This window comes from Lolium perenne, chromosome 3 (genome assembly GCF_019359855.2).
Source record: "Lolium perenne isolate Kyuss_39 chromosome 3, Kyuss_2.0, whole genome shotgun sequence".
NCBI classification, from domain to species: Eukaryota; Viridiplantae; Streptophyta; class Magnoliopsida; order Poales; family Poaceae; genus Lolium; species Lolium perenne.
Window position 1 is genome coordinate 348,418,433 of NC_067246.2, and position 22,748 is coordinate 348,441,180.

Sequence of the window (22,748 nt, forward strand, 5' to 3'; positions counted from 1 at the left end):
CCCATGATTCGTACGAGGTGCACGAATATATGGTGGTCCTGCTTGATCAAGATAAAGCTAATGAGATCTACGACGATTTAGGGTTTTCACCGCATAATCGGATCATCCTACTCACGGTTGGGCCTCGCGGCCACGCACGGTGATTGTAAGCCGATCCTAAACAAGGCCTAAAAACCAACACAAGGTTGATCCCCGGAACATCCTGTTTAGGGCCAGCGAACGACACCCTACGTGCCGCTGGATCCTCCACCCCTTTGTAAGGCCTAACTATTGCAGATATTAAACTAATCCTTGTAGAACAAGGAGCAATCGTAACGGATCAGATCTACTAAATAATGATCAAGCGGGGTGCCGCCCCCACACCTAAGATAGGTGTGAGGGCGGCTAGACATGCAAGGGTTGCACTACGATAGCATGTTACGTGAAGAACTATGCTAACCCTAACACATCTATGATAACTACGCTGCTCGCCATCAACAAGGCTTCAGTACGAGCAACGCATGAACAACGTGGAGCTTGTGCTGCCTAGATCGCAAGATGCGATCTAGGCAGCATGTTGCTTACCGGTAGAAACCCTCGAGACGAAGGAGTTGGCGATGCGCCGAGATTGATTTGTTGGTTGAACGTTGGTTGTTGTTTATTCCATAAACCCTAGATACATATTTATAGTCCAGGGGACTTTCTAACGTGGGAATAATCCCCACCGTGCCCGAGACAAACTCTACCTAAACAACACGTATCCTACTATATTACAGATACACGGGCCAACTAGCCCAAGCTTTGCATAACAGGCCGATTCACGTATTTCTTCTATATATATATATATTCTTCAACTTCATCTTGATCACGGCCCACCTCTGACTTGGTCAAATTCTGGTGATAACACATGCCCCCCTGGTTTTGGAATTGATAATTCCAAAATCACTCTGCTTTTTCTTCGTCGGGTCATGTCGTGGCAGAGCAGAACCGTCGCAGTATCCTCCATCATGATGCCTTGCCTCTTCCACTTCTGCGTGAACTCCCATTTTTGAAGAAGGTTTCGACGAAGGACCAGCCGATGACACCCCAATCGGCTTTTAAAACAGAGCATCTACCAGGCCAGCTGCCCCCCGAGCCTCAGCCAAGGCGAGAACACTGGTGAAGATGTTCAGATCAGACCAAAGGCTTGGAACTCAGATAATTCTGAGACAGCCACCCTGCCGATTCAGCCGCTCTTGACCCCATCGATTTCCTCTTCCCCCGTTGAAAGCCGATGTTGTACGCCAAAACCGACTTCTGACAGCACTGTTGTAATCGGCTCATTGCAGCTGAGGAAGCTCTCATCGTTTGCCCCCTCGAGGAAGCAGAGGGCCTCAAGAAATCCGTGTCTTGCACCCCAACCGGTAGATCTTGCGTAATTGTACTAGAGTCGATGGTTGTGCATCGGCTGTATGTCATAAAAAATCATCTATGGAAGAACATTGCAAAACCAAATGACATTTGGACTAAAAGGGCAAAAGGTGGCATCTTCTGGATATTATCAACATAAAGTAATATAACAAGTGCAATATGCAAGTATGTAGGAATCAATGCACAGTTAACACAAATGTTTGCTTTTTTAGATAGAAGGAAATGGGTAAACTGACTCAACAATAAAAGTAGAAGAAAGGCCCTTCGCAAAGGGAAGCATGGATTGCTATATTTGTGCTAGAGCTTTGATTTTGAAAACATGAAACAATTTTGTCAACGGTAGTAATAAAGCATATGTATCATGTAAATTATATCTTACAAGTTGCAAGCCTCATGCATAGTATACTAATAGTGCCCGCACCTTGTCCTAATTAGCTTGGACTACCGGATCATCGCAATGCACATGTTTTAACCAAGTGTCACAAAGGGGTACCTCTATGCCGCCTGTACAAAGGTCTAAGGAGAAAGCTCGCATTTTGGATTTCTCGCTTTTGATTATTCTCAACTTAGACATCCATACCGGGACAACATAGACAACAGATAATGGACTCCTCTTTTATGCATAAGCATGTAACAACAATTAGTAATTTTCTCATATGAGATTGAGGATATTTGTCCAAAACTGAAACTTCCACCATGGATCATGGCTTTAGTTAGCGGCCCAATGTTCTTCTCTAACAATATGCATGCTTAACCATAAGGTGGTAGATCGCTCTTACTTCAAACAAGACGGACATGCATAGCAACTCACATGATATTCAACAAAGAATAGTTGCTGGCGTCCCCAGAAACATGGTTATCGCACAACAAGCAACTTAATAAGAGATAAAGTGCATAAGTACATATTCAATACCACAATAGTTTTTAAGCTATTTGTCCCATGAGCTATATATTGCAAAGGTGAAGAATGGAATTTTAAAGGTAGCACTCAAGCAATTTACTTTGGAATGGCGGAGAAATACTATGTAGTAGGTAGGTATGGTGGACACAAGTGGCATAGTATTTGGCTCAAGGATTTTGGATGCATGAGAAGTATTCCCTCTCGATACAAGGTTTAGGCTAGCAAGGTTGTTTAAAGCAAACACAAGTATGAACCGGTACAGCAAAACTCACATAAAAGACATATTGAAAGCATTATAAGACTCTATACCGTCTTCATTATTGTACCTTTTATCAACATATCGAAGCCGATCGCTTGAACCGGCCTCCTCTTTGTCCTTGCCACCAGAGTGACTGCTCTCTTCTTTGTCTGCACTGAAGACCGACTTGGTGAAAATCCGCGTCTTGAACACGCAGCGGGTAGATCCATGAGAACTTTTTTTTTACTGGCCGATTTTTCTATCGGCCCCCAATATTTCACTGCGCATGTATCGCACATGTTCATAGCATCTGTCTATCTGATTATGTGCCCCCCCCCGAGCCGATTCTGTCAGGTTACTGCAGATATCGGCTCTGCAGTTATCCACAGAACTATACCTGAACATCGGCTCTGCAGACATGACCAATGCCGATTTCCTCGAGCTCTCAAGCCGATGTGGTCCCACCGGGCGTGCCAGAATGTGTTGTCGTCAGAAACCCACCGGCGGGCAGCGACGGGCAACACCGTAGAGCCGGGAACAACCTAGAGCTGCGGCTGGCTGAGGTCCCTCCGAGCGACGGCCCGCAAAGCGTTCTGGTCACACGTCCGATGCTGATGCAAGGGCGTGCCACCTGACCTATACCTGGTCAGGAAGGTGATGGAGATGCCTCGCTTAGTTTCCTGCATGGCATACACGTAAACATTAAATACGAGCCTCGATCGGCTCTCAGGTTATCCTGTGAATCGGCTCAGGGAGCCGATCCACCCATGATTCGTACGAGGTGCACGAATATATGGTGGTCCTGCTTGATCAAGATAAAGCTAATGAGATCTACGACGATTTAGGGTTTTCACCGCATAATCGGATCATCCTACTCACGGTTGGGCCTCGCGGCCACGCACGGTGATCGTAAGCCGATCCTAAACAAGGCCTAAAAACCAACACAAGGTTGATCCCCGGAACATCCTGTTTAGGGCCAGCGAACGACACCCTACGTGCCGCTGGATCCTCCACCCCTTTGTAAGGCCTAACTATTGCAGATATTAAACTAATCCTTGTAGAACAAGGAGCAATCGTAACGGATCAGATCTACTAAATAATGATCAAGCGGGGTGCCGCCCCCACACCTAAGATAGGTGTGAGGGCGGCTAGACATGCAAGGGTTGCACTACGATAGCATGTTACGTGAAGAACTATGCTAACCCTAACACATCTATGATAACTACGCTGCTCGCCATCAACAAGGCTTCAGTACGAGCAACGCATGAACAACATGGAGCTTGTGCTGCCTAGATCGCAAGATGCGATCTAGGCAGCATGTTGCTTACCGGTAAAAACCCTCGAGACGAAGGAGTTGGCGATGCGCCGAGATTGATTTGTTGGTTGAACGTTGGTTGTTGTTTATTCCATAAACCCTAGATACATATTTATAGTCCAGGGGACTTTCTAACGTGGGAATAATCCCCACCGTGCCCGAGACAAACTCTACCTAAACAACACGTATCCTACTATATTACAGATACACGGGTCAACTAGCCCAAGCTTTGCATAACAGGCCGATTCACGTATTTCTTCTATATATATATATTCTTCAACTTCATCTTGATCACGGCCCACCTCTGACTTGGTCAAATTCTGGTGATAACAGCTGCATCTGCCCAAGCTATACGTGACAAAGAGTACGAGGTGTTGCGCATGAAGGCGGAGGAAACTGATGCGAAGTTTGCTCGTTTGATGGCCATGATGTTGTCTGGGAAGTAGTGGCTGCAGGTTCTGTTGGTTCTTTGCATATGCTTGGAGCATTTTGATTTTCTGTCCCATATTTACTACATGTTAGCACCACTCTGAACTAATGGACCTGCACTGACTCGTGAGATGAGCATTTTGGTAGTTGGTCTCCATTTTACATTTGGTACTAGTGTGGTTGATCTACCTGTACATGTGTTGTAACTGTGAGATGTCTCTCGTTTCCGAACTTGATGGATAAATTAACATGCCCATTACGATAATTTCATCTGCTGTTATGATTTTGTTACAATTGATATCTACTGAGATAAATTTTACTGTATAAACTATGGCCCAAACTTCTGGACCAATATCTGGGCTGCTAAAAGGCCATGGTCCAAATACTATTGGACCAAAAATCTGGGCTGTTAAAAGGCCACGGCCCAAACAAATATTGAATATAAAATTAGAAAAATACAAAAGAATTGGACTGCAAAAGGTTCAATGTACAAAAATAAATGGACTGTTAAAAGGCCAAAGCCCGAAAAGAAAATCGAGAGTAAAAAGGCCTTGGCCCAAAAAGAAATTGGACTCTTAAAAGGCCAAGGCCCATAAAGAACAGTAAATGTAAAATGGCCAAGGCCAAGAAAGTAAGAAGGCCAAAAGTGTGGGCCTGGCCCAATAAACCGAACAGATTTCAGTGGAAAAAAAAAAGAAATGGGCCGTAACTTTGAATTCGGCCCATATAAATGCTAGAACTGGACTGGGCTGATTTCGATGCACGACCATTTTGGTTTGGTCACCGATCTGCCACGTAGGATTTGCCACGTTGGATCTGACGTGGATAGGGCAGGCCAGCCCGTGACCAACATTTTGGTCATAGAATCTACGACCATCCATTTTGGTCGTAGAGGATTACGACCATTTAAATAAAAAGGTCGTCGTGCGCCGTCAGTGACGCTCAACTGGCGACCAACAGTTATTGGTCACGGCGTGGTCACAGATGGCGCACAACGACCTTTCAGCGACCAATATGGAGGGTCGCAAGTCACCGGATTTCTTGTAGTGGATAGAGAGGGAGAGAGATTGGCGTAATATGATGGATGTTGTATTGAGCCTCTCGGGCCAGTATATATAGGAGTACAAGGGACCGACTTGGAGTAGAGGACAAGAAACAAATCTATCCCTACCTAATCTATCCCTAACCGTACGTATACCAAATATATCTCTAACACTCCCCCGCAGTCGTAGCGGTAGTGACGTGAACAACAGTAGCGTCGCGGACGGTCAGACTGGAGAGAAGCCGAAGGTAGGAACCAACGGGCTGACACTCCCCCGCAGTCATAGCGGGAGCATCGTGGACGGAGTTGCGTCGCAGATGCTTGGACTGTAGAGGATGCTGGTGAGGCGCAGGAGAGGTGGTAGCCCTTGTGCCGATGTCGAGGGAGCCGAGAGCGTTGGGCGGTGCAACCTTGGTCGGGGTAGCCGCACGAGGGGATGCCGTGGTCGATGTCGTGGTCGGGTGCCGGTGTCGAGGTAGCCGCACATGAAGCCGCAAGCGCATAGTGCGCGAGGAGAGTGACGGAGAGGTGTCGAGGCAGTCGTGGAGATGGTCGATGCCGAAGTCGATGCAGTCTGAGCCGTCGAGGACGAGGTGTTGCCCTAGTTTTGCCAGAACTAGGCGCACGTCGGGGATGAAGGCATACTCCGGTTTTGCCAGAACCGAGTACGCAAAGACGAAGTCGGCGACGCGGTCGAGGCAGTCGTGGAGGCGATGCCGAAGAAGACGTTGTCGAAGCCGATGAAGACGAGACGTCCGACGCGAGTTTGCCAGACTCGGGAACGTCTCGGGGACGAAGGCACTTCCGGTGTTGCCAGTACCGGGCATGCGAGGGTAGGGAACATTACAAAGTGCGCGCCATGTCGGAGTAGACTAGTAGAGGAGGTCTCGACGACGGGTGTCGGAGAAGAGGAGCAGGTGGTGTAGTCGGGGAAGAGGCGAGTCTCGACGACGGGTGTCGGAGTAGAGTAGCAGGTGACGTAGTCGGGGAAGAGGCGAGGACGCTGGCGGCGAAGCTGTAGTGTACGAAGACGTAGAAGGCGGCTAACCCAGCGGTGACCAGGGGTGGTCATGCCGGGACGCCTAGACGGGCGTTGCGGTGGTCGACGAGCTCGGCGCGACTGGAGCGGTTGGCGAGCCCGGCCGGCGACCTGGGAGTGAAGCGCGGCGGCGGTACACGAAGTAGGCGAGGAAGACCCGCCGGCGTGACGAAGACCATGCGCGGATGGAGGCGACCCGCGCCGAAGGGGCGGCGCCGTGGTGGCCTCGGACATCGACGCGCGGGGACGGCGAAGGCGACCGCGTGCGGGCGACGCCACGGCCCGAGGGGCCGGCGTAGCCGCAGGCGCGAGTCGGTGCAGCAGCGGGACGCCACCAGCGACGTACGCGCCTTGGAAGGCGCGTCGGAGGCCGGTAGCATGGACCAAAGGCGGCGGCGCTGCGGCCCGAAGGGGCGACGCAGCGGCAGCCCGTAGCTCGATCGGTGGTAGGCGCGTGCTCGGGGACGTGCTTGGCGGAGACGTGCGCGCGGTCGGTTGATCAGACCGACGGCGGCGTTGTACGCGCCATGGCGTGGACGACGTGCCGCAGATTGGAGTCGTTGGCGACGTTGTCGGTGATGTCCCGGGCGATGACGGTGAAGACGGACCAGCGATGGAGACCGCGCGGGCGAGACAGCTGCTGCGTCGCACGTAGGCGTCCCGTGTGTGACGCATGCGGCCGTGCCGCGCAGTTGATGAAGATGGCTGGTGCAGTCGATGCCGTTGTCGGAGTAGAGGCGCGCGGTGACGGCGGCGGTGGGCGACTAAATCCGATCTATGATCGGTAAACCAAAAAAAGAAAACGACGGTCGAGCGACCGGCGGAGCAAAAAGAAAACCAATCTACGGATTGGAAAAAAAAAAGACTCGAGGGCAGCGGATCAACGGATCGGCCGACGAACCCTCATACGGGTTGCGCGGCCCCCGGAGTAGATCATGGAGATCGACCTCCCCGGGGGCGGCGCGGCGCGGAAGCTTGGGCGGCGGCTAGGTTAGGATCGGCGCCACTCTGATACCATGTAGAACGATAGAGAGGGAGAGAGATTGGCGTAATATGATGGATGTTGTATTGAGCCTCTCGGGCGAGTATATATAGGAGTACAAGGGACCGACTTGGAGTAGAGGACAAGACACAAATCTATCCCTACCTAATCTATCCCTAACCGTACGTATACCAAATATATCTCTAACAATCTGAAACTGGAAACCTACAGCTTTCCTCGAAAAAAATCCATGGAAACAGCACAGCCTTCCGAAACAAAATTTTACAACTGAAATATGTCTCGGCGAAGCTTGACAGGCAACATCCAAGCTCCACGGCATAAGAACTCCCAGAAAGACCCAATCTCTCGAGAGTAGTGAATGGTCCAGCCAACCCATACGACTGCGCAACTAAAATATTGGCACGCTAGCCAACCAATACCTCCAGCACCACCTTCATCAGCATCCATGATTGGCAGCTTGTACCTGCACAAGATCAACCTGGTGATCTGAGAACATAGAAATGCCAATCAGCCTCCGTGCCTAAAATTTCTGCTTGCTGCAGCATACATAATTCGTTCATGGCACTGCTTAAATATATTTGTCAAAAATAAACTCTAATTCATCATAGACTAGTTATCAATTTGAATAATTAAATAGATGTGTATGACACACTTTGCTGCAGCATACAATCACCTGTGGGTGGATAGCCGTTTAACCAGGGACTTGGTGCCATACGGAAGTTTTTAAGATCAGGGCATCAATTTGTTCCCAAACCAGGTCAAAATAAAACGTTCCCAGCCCAGAGCTAACATTTACATATAATGAAAAAAAAACTTTGCTAATAATCTCATGCCGTAATGGAAGAAAATTAGCTGAGCAATCATGTGTCCACTGCTTTTTTCAGTTATCGACAACCGCGATGCTGCAGGCATTGCCAAGCTAAACAAATCAGGCTATTTGCTGAAGCAATAAGTATAAGACTGTACTTGGAGTACGTGCTTACGCTTCATTAACAATCAGACTCTGAATGCAAGAAATGGTATCGGAGAAAGACGATGCTCATCTCAACAGCTCTGACCAGTTAGCATGTGTACTGGAGAGTGACACTATCTTAGATTCAATGGCTTTCCTTAATTGGGGATATCAGACAATAAGGATGAAGAACAAGGAGGACGCTGACTTCCTGCTAAAAGTACCACTTATGAGGCCATTCAGCATTCCATGCCAGTTTTGATTTGAACAGTTCTGACTTCAAGTAATATACATTTTTTAGACAGGAAATCATTATTTTACAGGAGTCTTTATGCTACTTACATGTAGAGGGCTTCAGCAGGTAGAATGCTGCCTGGTGAATTGATACGGTGCCTTACACTTACTTGATGGTGTCAATGAAAAATCGGACAAATTACACTATAAGGATATACATTCAGGTTCCTGCTCTGTGTTACTCCTATACTAGCCGAGCTTCAGGCTACAGCTCATATATAAATTCTAAATCCTATACTAGCTGAGCTACAGCCCAAACTAAGCTCAAATTTACTACTGCCCGCTTAATTAATTTGTCAAAAATAAGCTCAGATTTACAAAGCCAGATGCACTTACAAATAGGCGACGTTTTCTGAAGATATTTTCCAGGAACTTCATACCATATTCAAGTTCTAAGATCAGTGCATGAATGTTTAAACATCGCAGGTTAAACATACATAATACATACATGATTTAATATCACAGATTCTAAACACAAGAAACGATATTGAATAACCACCTTACTCATGTCATCATCAGCAGCAGCAGCAGCAGATCATCCGCGGTTTGCATAGTGCTCCCGTATGTTCCTACCATCAAGCACCTGGAACAATTATCATGCAGAAAAAACGTGTTAGCAGAAGGATAAAAACTGTGTCGCGTGCTGCATTATTATATCATGCAGGAACTTGCTTTTTGTGACATGTTGAGATGTATGAAGCACACTATTACCTCATCGCTCATCTTCTCAAATGCTGCAGCAGCTTCAACTTCCGAGGAGACTTGACTAAATCTTATCCCATGGATTCCCCTGTCACGTGATGGCATATAAGTTTCATTGTCACACACAACCATTGGTTAAAAGGACTATGATCACCACCGGAAATATTCAGAACGGATGGGTCAGTACCTTCTATAACATTGTCGTGCTGACAGAATGCATCCTTGAGGCTTGCTGTAAACATGCATAAAACACTTCTGGATGGACAGATATCTTCTCTGGGACAAATTGTTCAACACACTCGATTTAGGATCGCAGAGACGACATCTAGTAGACATCTTACTCATGTCGACAGCAGTAGTAGCAGATTATCTGCGGTTTGTATAGTCAACCCTTATATTCCTACCATCAAGCACCTGAAAATCAAAAATGTATCATGTAGGAAAGCTGTGCCAGCAAAAGGATGAAAACTGCGGTGGGCAGTGCATATTATCCTACAGGAACTTGACAAGTGACAACAGATGTATAGAGAGCAGTCTACCTCATCACTCATCTTCTCCAAGGCTGCGGCTGCTTCAGTTTCCGAAGAGAACTTGACGAACCCGTACCCTTTTGATTTCCCCGTCGCAAGATGGCATATTACTTTCACTGTGACACACACACATCAGTCGGAAGACAGTTCCTAATCAACAAAAATCACAGAACGGCCATCAAAAAGATTAAAGAACGGACATATAGATTACTGCTACCTTGGATAATCTCCACCGTGCTGAGAGAAGGCATCCTTGAGAGCGGTTTCGTTGGTGTCATATGACAGACCTGCAACGGAAGTTTCAGTGAAACAGATAAACAAGGCACCAAAAACATCCTTGAATGAACCACATGGATGTTTGCTGTGAAACCAGAATGACTCCCACAGATTCTTCCTAACATTTAAATTCAGTAATATTTGCACAAATTTTGCCAGAGTAATGTGCTGCGCTTGCAATGAGCGAGCAGGATGGTTCAGAATGTAGCATGAAACCCATGTTTCTAACAGGCTGACAGGAATGCAGTAAGATTCAATACGATATGGCATGAAACCGTATGAATGCTGATAATCTGGAACGATTCATACAGATTCTTCCGAACATTTACATTCGGTCAGAATAGGAGGCAATCAGCAAGCAAAGTCTGCTCGCAAATCTACCATATCTGAAATGGGAGCACACCAGATCTAAAACAGAGAAGGGAATCGTGCCCAACAAAGGACAAATTGAAAAGACGGCAAAAGGATCGTACTGTTGAAGTATAAATGCATTGCCTAAATCTCTTCCATCAGATCGGTCTTTTGGTTGCATTGGTTAGAGCATGCAGTTCTACATGGTATCAGAGCCAAGAGGTCTTGAGTTCAAGACCCGGCTGGCGCAATATAAAATCGGATCGGGTGAATTAGAGAATAGACAGAGGTCCGTTGGCATTTCAGCCTTTCTTCTCCTTTCAGGGCCTATCCGAAAGAGAATCCAGTACCTCTTGGTCCTGAATATCAGAATAGGACGAACGAACCGGACCCCGCGGATATCTTTGCTTCGGAACAAAACAAAACCCTGCAATCAAATAGATTGTCCCAAGGGCGCCATATTCTAGGAGCCCAAGTTATGCTATTGAAAATTAGTTCCTCTAGCAGTTCCGGTTTGAGCATTCCGTTCCCTTTTTTAAACTCCACTTCTTTTCATATTCCACGTTTAGGCCTGAGGGAGCCACACGTGAGGGGGAGTGTTGAAGTATAAATGCATTGCCTAAATCTCTTCCATCAGATCGGTCTTTTGGTTGCATTGGTTAGAGCATGCAGTTCTACACGTACCTCCGACAAACAATTTGGAACAAGAGGAAGAAGCGGAGCTCCGATGCAGCAGCTTCCCGACTGGAATCGGCGGCCACTTTGCTAACCCAACTAAGCATCGCCCGCTAACCCTAGAAATACTAATCCCCAAATCAACCACGCCCAGATTAGAACATACCAACAACTTCCGAGATCACACCCCGCTGATAAACATAAGCGCGATATTTGGTATGCAAACGGGAAATTGAGAGTTTTTGAAAGGGTAACGAGATCCAATTTTCAGATTCAATTAGCAAGAACTCAACCACAAGCAGATGTTGTCTTGTGAACCAGCGCTACATACACACGACTCTCTAACAGAAAACACATTCCCTCATCTCTGCAACACACAGTCTACTCTGCGGTCTTCTTGGGGGTCTTGGCGGCGGTCTTCTTCTTGGGCGACTTGGGCGACTTCTCGGCCTTCTCGGCCTTCTCGGCGGCCTTCTTGGGGAGCAGGACGGAATGGATGTTGGGTAGCACGCCGCCGTGTGCGATGGTGACTCCGGCGAGCAGCTTGCCGAGCTCCTGGTCGTTGCGGATGGCGAGCAGCAGGTGGCGCGGCACGATGCGGGACTTCTTGTTGTCCTTGGCGGCGTTGCCGGCGAGCTCGAGGACCTCGGCGGCGAGGTACTCGAGGACGGCGGCGAGGTAGACGGGGGCGCCGGAGCCGACGCGCTGCGCGTAGCGGCCCTTCTTGAGGAAGCGGCCGATGCGGCCGACGGGGAACTGCAGCCCGGCCTTGACGGACCGGGTCACCGCCTTCTTCCTGTCGCCGCCCTTCCTTCCGGCCATCTTGGTTGCTTCTCCGGCGAGCTGTACTACTCCGGTGACGGTGGCGGCGGCGGGAGCGATTTGAGCGCGCGCTGGTGGTGGTGGGGAGTTGTGAGCTGGACATTCGGGGTGGGGACGCTTTTTATGGCTACCGGGAGGGGCTCGATCCGCGTGATGTGACGTGGCTGCCGTCGGATCTGGAAATGGCGGACGGTGGAGATTCGTCTGAGGGGCACGATCCGTGGGAGAGGTTCGCGGGCCAATCAGAGCTCGGAGAATTTTCGTTTTCGTTGCCCGCTTCTGCGTTTCTTTTCGCGCTGGAAATGAGAACGGAGGTCCAAAACTAGGAGGGCGGGAAAAGACTTTCCAGTAGAGGAGTTATTTATTAAGTTTTATTATTAACTTATTATACATAGTTGTCAAAAAATGCTATTATATTTTTTTTGCAAAACACATACTCAGACTTATTATTATGCTCTGCTTATGGTGATGTCAGGTGATGTCAGCTGCTTATTTTTTCAATAAAGAGAATATGTTAATATTAAAATAATATGAATTACATTTAGGCTCCGCAACAATATAATGACTAAAGAAAGTCTAGCCATCAAAGATGCACACAGCCGAAAATTAAAAAAAAAGGTACAACACAAATCCCCGCCAAAGCAAACCAAGACTTACAAAGCAATAGTACCACTCGTGGTAAAGGCGCCTTGATTCCAGAAAAAAAAGCTTCTCCAAAAATACGACTCCAAGAGGATAACCGTGTACAAACACCATCGTCGTCCGTTCCAACCAACATGGTCAGATCCTAGGTTTTCACCTGGGAAGGTCCAATCTCGAGACAATGTCTTCAACAAGAAAATGACTAGGAAGCCACCATTTTCAGGCACACCAGTCAAGGTCAAACCTAGGGTTTCACCCCGGAAACTGAGACGCGGAGCTCAAACAGTAACGCCAATACTGAAGTCTGGGTCACCGCCCCACGAGTTTAGAACACTGCTGCAAAACATCAATCGTCTGTCACACATACTTCTTCCAATTCACTGTGAGAGCTTCCTGGATTCTTCTCGACTCGACACGAGCATGCGAGAAGGACCTTCTGGAGCCTAACCATTCTTCTTCAAGCCACCACCGGCACATAACGGTCTCGAACTCCTCTACTAGGAGCCACGAGAAAAGGCTTCCGGTAAGCAATTATTATTTATTAAGTTTCGTTATTATATGGGGAAAGGCATTTCTGAAATCGACCTTATATGCTTCTGGTTGAATAAAAATCGAAAAAATAGCAAATAAATTCAAAAAAAACTGACATTTTTGTACAACGGACATGTGTTCTAACTACACACAAAAAATCTCCAAGAAAATACATTTGTAGTGGTTTGTACAAAAAAGACAAATTAGAGTGATGTAAGCAACAAATCTAGATGTTCTAAACAACAATTTAATCTTTTTTTTTGCATAAATCACTGCATATGCATTTTCTTGGAGATTTTTGGGTTGCAGTTAGAGAACTTATTCATAGTCATTGTACCAAAATTTCAGATTTATAAATTTTATTTGGTATTTAATTTGACTTTTTACTGAACAAGGAGCATATAAGCTCGGATTCAGAACAGGTTTTTTGGGTTGCTTCTTTTTTACTGAGACTTATTATGCTCGGCTTATAGTGATGGCAGGTGCTTATGGCCTAAATTATTACCAAACTTGGTTAACGTCGAGGTGGTCAGCTGCTGAGCCGATTGATTAATGGAACAAAGTTGTTTAGTTAAAAAAAAAGACTTATTATTCTCTTTTTATTCAATAGTATATTATTTGCTTGTTTAAACTGTGTATGTGCTTTTTATTGAAATGTATGTTCTTTTTTTATCCTACTAGTAAGCTCTCAATTTTTTTAAACGATCTGTGGAAGAACCAGATCTTCGTAACCAGGCTATTGCCAAGCTAAAAAACAGAAACTGGATAAGCATAAGACTGGATTTAAAGTATGCAACATGATCATGCAAATGGAAGAAATCCAGAAAACATGCTTAGCGTTTCATTTAACAATCAGACTTTGAACACAACAAATGATTATTCATCTCAACTCTTCAGACCAGTTAGAGCATCTCCAGCCGCGTCCCCCAAAGCGTCCCCCAAAGAGATTTGGGGTCCGCCGGACAAAAAAACCGTTCCAGCCGCGTCCCCCAAAGCCCTTTTTTGTCCGGCGCGCCCCATACGGTGTCCGGCGGCCCGAGCCCGTCCCCATCCCACAGGGGACGCACCGGGCACGCCGGACACAACGAAAAGCGAGGCGGGGAGTGGCGGGGCCGACCCGTCAGCGGCACAGTTAATTTTAACCTAACCGTCGCCTACCTCGCGATGGAAGTTATTCGCGCGCAGTGACACACGGCGGCATCTTTGCCTTAATGGCGACGGAGGGGCAGGCGAGACGTCTCGTCGGTGCTGCGACGACGAGACGCGTCGCCGGCATGCGCACGCCACCGCCCGTTCCCGCGCTTTCTTCCCGCCTCTTCTCGCTTGTTCCCGCGCTTTCTTCCCGACGCCGGCGTCTATAAAAGGTCTCCCGGCTCAACGGTAGCCACCACACCCCGCCGGCAACAAACACAACCCTCGTCGCTCCACCGCCGTCTCCTCCACCACCAGTAGCAATGGCGAACCGCCCCGGCGCTGGCCACTTCCCTCCACCGCCGTCTCCTCCACTTGCAGTCCCGGAAACGCAGGTCGACACCGACCCCTCAGCAGCGGCCCGGGAAGAGCGGTGGCGCGCACACCGTCAGCAGCGGCGGGAGGCAATGCAGCAGCAGGCCCGCCAGCAGCGGGAGGCGGCACAGGCGGCGGATCTGGCGGCGTTCTGCGCCCATGGCCCCGCTGCTGGCGAGGCCGCGACAGCAGCGTGGCAGGAGCAGCAGGACGCCACCGTTGCGGCGTCTGACGCCTCGACGAGACAGGAGGCGCGATGGTGCCGGTACCGGGCGGAGATGGAGCAGCGGTGGGCTGACGAGCGCCAGCGCCAGCGCGGTGAGCGGGAGGCGCTGTACCGTGAACGGCGGGAGTCGATCGAGCGCCGGCGGCGGGAGTCGATCGAGCGTCAGCGGCAGCTGGCGGTTGAGGAGCGTCATCAGCGGGAGGCGGCGCTGAGGGCGTTATGGGGGAGGCGGGCGGACCAGTTGGCGGCGGAGGACGCCGTGTTGGCGGCGGCGATGATGGAGGCGCCAACAGATGTGGAGGACGATGCGCCAATGGAGGAGGAGGAGGCCGAGGCGGAGGAGACCGAGGTGGAGGACGACGACGACGAGTTCGAGTGGTCCGACGACGACAGGCCGCACCCGGACGAGACGGCCGATCAGCAACGCGCGCTCGTCGAGTCCTTCGAGTCGGAGAAGAAGCTCCAGGACGACGCCCGTGCCCGCGAAGAGGCGCAGATTCGTCGTGCCGTCGAGCTCTCCCTCCAGGCGGCCCAGCAGGGGAGGGCGGAGGAGGACGCGCGGCGGGAGCGGCACCGTCTGGCCACCGCCGAACGCAAGGAGAAGAGGCGCGCGCAGGAGGAGCTGCGGCGTAGGGGAGGCGACGACGGGGCGGGGCCATCGAACGCACCGCCGGGCGGTCAGTAGTCTAGATTTAGATGAAATCTAGCCGTTTTCATTCAAACTTTGTAATATATAATCAAAATTGAATGAAAACCTTTATTTTCGTGCACCAATATTCATTTGGGGGCGGCGTTTGGGGGACGCGGCTGGGGAGCGACGTCCCCCAAAGGCGGCATGAACAAAACACGTCCCCCAAACGCTCGATCCGGCGCGCTTTGAGGGACGGTTTGGGGGACTCGGCTGGAGATGGTCTTAGCATGTGTACTGTAGAGTAACAATATCTTCAACTCAATTTTTTTTTCTTTAACTGGGGAAATCCGACATGTTGAATGAAGAGGTGCCTAGAAGTACTATTTACGAGACAATTCAGCGTTCCATGTCAGTTTTATTTTTCAGCTATTTTAACTGCTATAGGTATATGCATTGTGCAGACCTGCAACCATTGTTTTACAGAATTTTTTATACTAATTACATTGTAGAAGGCCTATGAAGGTACAATGATGTTCCACGTCACTTGCTTGATGATGTCAACGAAAAATGTGGAGAGATAGCATATACGTTCAGATTTACTCCCATACTAGTTGGGCCTGCAGCTCCTTAAAGGGCAAATAATGAAGGCTCCTTGAGTTATACAATGGGCTGGTTGAGCTAAATATGAGATGTTTAGTTATATATATTTTCCCCGTTGTGAATCTCTACAGATCTTTCAAAAAAAAAAAAACTTTACAACATCAAGTGCACTTGAATAAATGGAACTCTCCTGACCGGGGCGTAGGGGTTACAAACCCCCTAGGGTTGGCTCTCGCGTCGCTCCCGCGAGCGACCGAGGGCCCCTGGCGGCGCCGCACCTTCCCCCCCCCCCCCCCCCTCCCTCGCCGTCGCCTGAGGGCGTCGCCGGGCAAAGCCCGCGCGGCGCCCGGCGCGCCGGCGGGGCCCTCTTCTCCCTCGCTCGGTGGTGGAGGCGCGGGCCTCGGCGGGCGGTGAGGGCGCCGTGTTGTGCGATGGGCGCGGCGGCGCGGTCCTTCGACGACGGCGTGGACCTGGCGCGCCTGCGGCGGTGGCGGCTCTCGGGAGTGCCCTCGTGGTTGTGCGGCGCGAATTCCGGCCATGGCGGGCGGTGGAAGACAGGGTCGGCGCGGGTAGGGCCCGACGCGGCGTGCAGCGGCGCGGCGCGCTTCCAGTCCGGCTCGGCGAGGAGCTTGGCGTGATGGAGGTTTGCGGCATCTGGCCGCCTCGTGTTCGGGCCGTCGCCTCAGATTTGTGGCCGTCGGCAGCCATGGGGGCTGCAGGTGGCAGATCTGGCCGGTGGCACTCCCTCGTCGGGTTCGGGGTTCGGAGACGGTGGCCGGCCTGCTCCTCGGTCGGCGCCCGACGCCCTCAAAGCGACGTTTCTCGTTTTCCCCTCGGTTTTGAGGTGACTAGGGTTGGGATCCCGGGGCGGCGGCCCTGGAAGGTGGGAGTCATGTTGGTCGACGGGCGAGCCAATGACTCTGGTGCTGGCCGGTGACCACGGCCGTGAGGGTGGCTTGGTGGTCGGCGAGTTGCGTGTTGTGGGGTGTAGATGGCGGTGATTTTGCCAAAGGGAAACCTTTGCCCCTTGGGCCACGGTGGCGGCGTCCGCGAACGGCGCTCCCTTGTTGAAGGCGCCTTGAGGCCAATCTCCGTCCCTCTACTTCCTCCGGGTGAAAACCCAAGATCCTCGGATCGGGCGGTGGCGGCACTCCGGTGTCGTGCTCTTCTTGAAGACACCGTCTTGGATCCCACAACACGAGGCTCACCGATGGTCGTGACGGAGGTGATTCTTCGGCGATCTTCGGCAAGGCTTGCCCCGTGCCCTTCCCTTGTCGAGCTTCCTTGGCGCTGTTGTTCGGTTTGTGAGCATCTTGGCTTGGTCCCCGGTGGTGGTCGGCCTCCGGTGGTGTTTCTGCGACGGAGGAGGTCTATTGAGGCGCGCGTGAAAATGGCTCGCTCTCGAGTGTGTGAAGATACCTCGTTAGGTTTGGGTGGAATCGATGCCCTTTGTCTCGGGCTCGGGTACGTGTTTATATAGGCCGACAACGGCAAGATAGGTACATGGTTGTTGATCACGTGTGAGAGAAGCTAGGGGATGATCTGATCTTTATACACCAGATCAGATCGGTTACAAGGATGCTTATCAAACTAAACTAACATATCTCTACACGTCACAGGGATGTTACAAAAGATATATATGTAGCGCTAACACCCCTCCTCAATCACAACCCTTTCTAAGGTTGAGATTGTGTTTGAATTCTTCAAGTTGCCGTGCTGGTAAGGCCTTTGTAAAACCATCTGCCACCTGATCCCCTGAAGGGATAAATCTGATCTCAAGCAATTTGTTTGCTACTCTTTCTCTTACAAAATGAAAGTCAATTTCGATGTGCTTTGTCCTTGCATGAAAAACAGGATTGGCAGAAAGATAGGTTGCTCCCATATTATCACACCATAAACAGGATACTGGTTTCCTTCGAACACCAAGTTCTCCAAGTAGAGACTCAATCCAAATTACTTCACCTGTGGCATTTGCCAAAGCTTTGTACTCTGCTTCTGTGCTTGATCTAGAAATTGTGGCATGTTTTCTAGCACTCCAAGAGATTAAGTTAGGACCAAAATAAACAGCAAAACCACCTGTAGATCTTCTGTCATCTACACAGCCTGCCCAGTCAACATCTGAGAAAGCACTTACTAATGTGGAAAAAGACTTTCTAAATGTCAAACCAAGACTTGTAGTCCCTTTGATGTATCTCAATATTCTTTTCACAACTGTCCAATGAATAGTAGTTGGTGCATGTAAATATTGGCATACCTTGTTGACTGAAAAAGCAATGTCTGGCCAGGTAAGAGTTAAGTACTGAAGTCCTCCAACTATGCTTCTGTACCTTGTGCCGTCCTCCGGTCCAAGTGCATCACCTTCAAAGGCTGACAATTTTTCTGATGATGAAAGGGGCGTGGGTGCTATCTTAGCATCCTTCATTCTCACTCTAGCCAATAAATCAGATGCATACTTTTCTTGGGTTAGTACAACACCATCACTTAATTTTCTAACTTCAATGCCAAGAAAATAATGCAAATCACCTAAATCCTTGAGTGCAAAAGCTGAACTCAAATCCTTGAGCAGTGAAGTAATTGCTTTGTTTGAGGAGCTTGTGACAATAATGTCATCAACATATACTAGCACAAAGATGGTGATACCTGACTTATTGTAAATGAACAGTGATGTGTCAGCCTTAGATGCTAGGAAACCAAGCTCTTGTAACTTTGAACTTAGCTTGGCAAACCATGCTCTTGGAGCTTGCTTGAGACCATACAAAGATTTATCAAGTTTGCACACATGAAATGGTGCACGGGGATCTTCATAACCTGGTGGCTGCTTCATATACACTTCCTCTTCCAGAACACCGTGAAGAAACGCGTTCTTTACATCCAATTGCCTGAGGCTCCATCATCTAGAAACTGAAATAGCTAGAACAAGTCTAATGGTAGCAGCTTTAACAACAGGACTAAAAGTATCCTCATAATCTAAACCATATCGTTGTTTAAAACCTTTAGCTACTAATCTGGCCTTATATCTATCTATTGTTCCGTCAGCATTTCTTTTGACCCTATATACCCATTTACAATCTATAAGATTGATGCCTTGCTTAGGTGGTACTAGATGCCAAGTTTTGTTTTCTACAAGTGCATGATATTCATCATTCATAGCATTTTTCCAATTCTTATCAGCTAGTGCAATTTGTAACGTAGCAGGTTCTTCAGAAATGCAAGAGAGACCGTAGCGAACTGTACCGTCCGTATACCTCTTTGGCTTGCATTTTCCAGTTTGTTGCCTGGTACGGTACACAGGCTCGGCTGCAGGAGCATTATTCGTAGAAGATCCTGGCCCTGGCTCCCCCTGCTGCTGTTGCGCCTGTGCAGAGGATCCGGGTGGAGAAGTGTGCCCCTCCTGGCGACATGATGGGCCAATGATTGGCCTGTCACGAGCGGGAGAGCCACCGATTGGCCCGCTACGCGCAGAAACAGTGCCGCTTGGTCGACCAGATGCTGTCGTGGGCCGTGTGGGCCCAGGCGGTGGAGCTGGAGCGCAACGCGTGTAGACACGGACAGGAGGCGCCGTTTGGGACACCGCAGGAGGCGTCGACGTGGACGACGCGGGTTCGCCCGCGTGAGATCGAGACAGATCGCCTGTCGGACGCGCAGAGCCTGACGCAGGAGCCGATCCCGAGGCGGAATCTTCGGAGATCGCGGATGAATCATCATCGGGATCTGTCCCAGGGCTGTCGTTTTGCCCCAGATCGCTATTTTCACCGTTTGAGCTCGAATCTGAGCCAGTTTGCTCCAAATTTGCTCATGCATCTTGCTTGTGCACCTGTAGGGACACTATGGGAACAAAAGGTGAAACATCAGATGTTAAATCAGTACATTGTTGCTCCCCAGGAGGTTTGTCCGATGAATTTTGAAGAGATTCTGGGAGTAGAAGAATGGCTTGGCGAAGGAGAGCTCCGGCGTTGGGATGAAGTTTGGAGAATGGGAAAACTGTTTCATCAAACACAACGTCTCGGGAGATATACACTCGGCCAGAGGCGACGTCTAAGCACTTCACACCTTTGTGCATATTACTATAACCAAGAAATACGCATTGCTTAGATCGGAAGGCTAATTTGCGTTGGTTATAGGGCCTAAGGGTTGGCCAGGAGGCACAACCAAAGACACGAAGAGATGCATAGTCGGGTTTTTGGTAGGGTAGACGTTCCATAGGTGTTTCATAGTTGATGACTTTGGAGGGAGCATATTAATGAGATGAGTGGCGGTAGAAAAAGCTTCATCCCAAAATTTTAATGGCATGGATGCATTGGCAAGAAGAGCAAGCCCAACTTCTACAATGTGGCGATGTTTCCGTTCTGCTGAGCCATTTTGTTGGTGGGCATGAGGGCATGAGAGATGATGAGAGATGCCGATGCTTTGAAAGAAGGGAGTTAGTTTTTCATATTCACCTCCCCCATCAGTTTGTATGGCAATGATCTTTTTACCAAATTGGCGTTCAACAAGATTCTGGAAATTCTTGAAAACTTGAAATACTTCAGATTTTTTCTTGAGAAGAAATATCCATGAAAATTTACTAAAGTCATCTATAAATCTTACATAGTATGAAAACCGACCTACAGAGGATGGTGCAGGTCCCCAAACATCTGAGAATACAAGTTCTAGAGGGGAGGTTGACACACTAGTGGACCTTGTGTAAGGTAGTTAATGACTTTTTGCTCTTTGACATGAATCACAAACCGACTCAATGCTAGAATTGCTAGAAAAAGGAAGATCATATTTCCTAAGGATCTTTTGAACGACTTTGAAAGAAGGATGTCCTAAACGATCATGCCACCTGATAGTTGAAGGCTTGGTGCCACTAAGAGCTTGTTTATTCGTGCTTGATGATGATGATACCAACGGGTAGAGACCTCGGATGCATCGGCCTTTAAACAGAATTTTCTTGGTGACCTAATCCTTGACATAGAAGAACCACGGGTGAAATTCAACAAAGACACTGTTATCCAAAGTAAAGCGATGGACAGAAACAAGATTTTTTTAGGCACGTGGAACATGAAGAACATTGTATAGGTGGAATTTTTTGGATGGGGAATCAACGAATGCATGACCAACATGGCTGATGTTCATACCTGTTCCATTGGCCGCTTGAATCTTGTCAAGCTCCCCGGTGATGTGGTCGGTGGCGCCGGTGTCGGAGTACCAGTTGGTGTCGACACCGTAGGCGGCGTTGACACCCTTCTCCTGATCTTCTTCTTCATCATCAGAGTAGCGGTGCCAACACTTCCAGGCAGGATGGCCTGCCTTGCCGCAGATTTGGCAGACGATGAGTTCGCGGTCGTTGTCGCCGTCGCTGCCTTGATGACGTCCGCTGCCGCCACCGCGGCGTCCGCCATTGCCGCCTCCTTGTTGGCGGCCTCGACCACGGCCGTAGCCACGGCCTCCTCCACCACGTCCACGGGGCGCTCCTTGGCCACCCCGGCGTGGTCCACCGCGTCCTCGCGCGGCAGCGTTGGCAGAGCCCCCGTGAGTGGGGACACCGAGCATCTCCATGTGATTGTCGTAGGAAGTCACCTGGGAGTACAGCTCTCCCACGGTTAGCTTGATGTCGGGGTTGGCTCCAATGGCTGCGAAGAGCGGATTATAGGGATCATCGAGACCGGCGAGCAGATACTCAACCAGCTCGTCCTCCTCTATCCTCCGCCCCGCAGCTGCCAGCTCATCAGCAATCGCCTTCATCTGGGCGACGTATTGGGAGGTGGTTTTCCCTTCCTTTTTGGTGTTGGCGAGCTTGACCCGGAGGTTGGCGATGCGGGTCCTCGACTGGGTTGCGAACATGGACCTTATTGCAGTCCACACAGCAGACGATGTCGTCATGCCGATCACGGACAGCATGATCTCCCTGGATAGAGAATTCACCAGGTAGGAGAGGACGTTCTGGTCCGTCTGCATCCACGCTTCGTAGGCGGGGTTGGCCACCTTGCTTTTCACGCCATCCTTGTCGACGGAGAGGGTGGCCGGCGGTGCTTCGGTGGTTCCATCTAGGTACCCCATCAGGCGAGCACCACGGATCGCCGGGAGAGCTTGTGTCTCCCATAGGAGGAAGTTGTCCCTCGTGAGCTTCTCGGCCGTTCCCTGGCTTGGCAGAGGATTGGCCATGGCGATGGATGAGGATGGAAGGCTCATAGATTGGTTTTGTGGAAGAGAGGCTCTGATACCATGTGAAGATACCTCGTTAGGTTTGGGTGGAATCGATGCCCTTTGTCTCGGGCTCGGGTACGTGTTTATATAGGCCGACAACGGCAAGATAGGTACATGGTTGTTTATCACGTGTGAGAGAAGCTAGGGGACGATCTGATCTTTATACACCAGATCAGATCGGTTACAAGGATGCTTATCAAACTAACCTAACATATCTCTACACGTGACAGGGATGTTACAACAGATATATATGTAGCGCTAACAGAGTGAGCTCCGTCCCGACACTGTAGACTCCACCTCTCCTCCGAGTCCTCGTAGGCGCGTTGGCTGAGCTTGTTGGTCGCGCTTCCGGCTGTAGTTTCTTCGGTAGTTCGTGTGGGTGTGTGGTGTCGTTGTGTAAGCTGGGTTCATCACTTTGTATCGATCTCGCCGTTCGTGGCTTTGTTAATTCAAAGTTGGGCACTT

The 22,748-nt window shown here is 49.6% G+C and overlaps 1 protein-coding gene and 1 pseudogene across 1 annotated transcript; both read right to left on the reverse strand.

Annotated features, from left to right (window-relative positions):
- Positions 1-9,535: 9,535 nt before the first annotated feature.
- LOC127340546 (glycine-rich RNA-binding protein 2, mitochondrial-like) lies at positions 9,536-11,493 on the reverse strand (annotated as a pseudogene).
- On the reverse strand, positions 11,376-12,052 carry LOC139838673 (protein H2A.5-like). Its single transcript, XM_071828786.1, has one exon. The coding sequence runs from the start codon at positions 11,956-11,958 to the stop codon at positions 11,518-11,520; it is 441 nt and encodes a 146-aa protein (XP_071684887.1). The 5' UTR covers positions 11,959-12,052; the 3' UTR covers positions 11,376-11,517.
- Between the last annotated feature and the right edge of the window lie 10,696 nt (positions 12,053-22,748).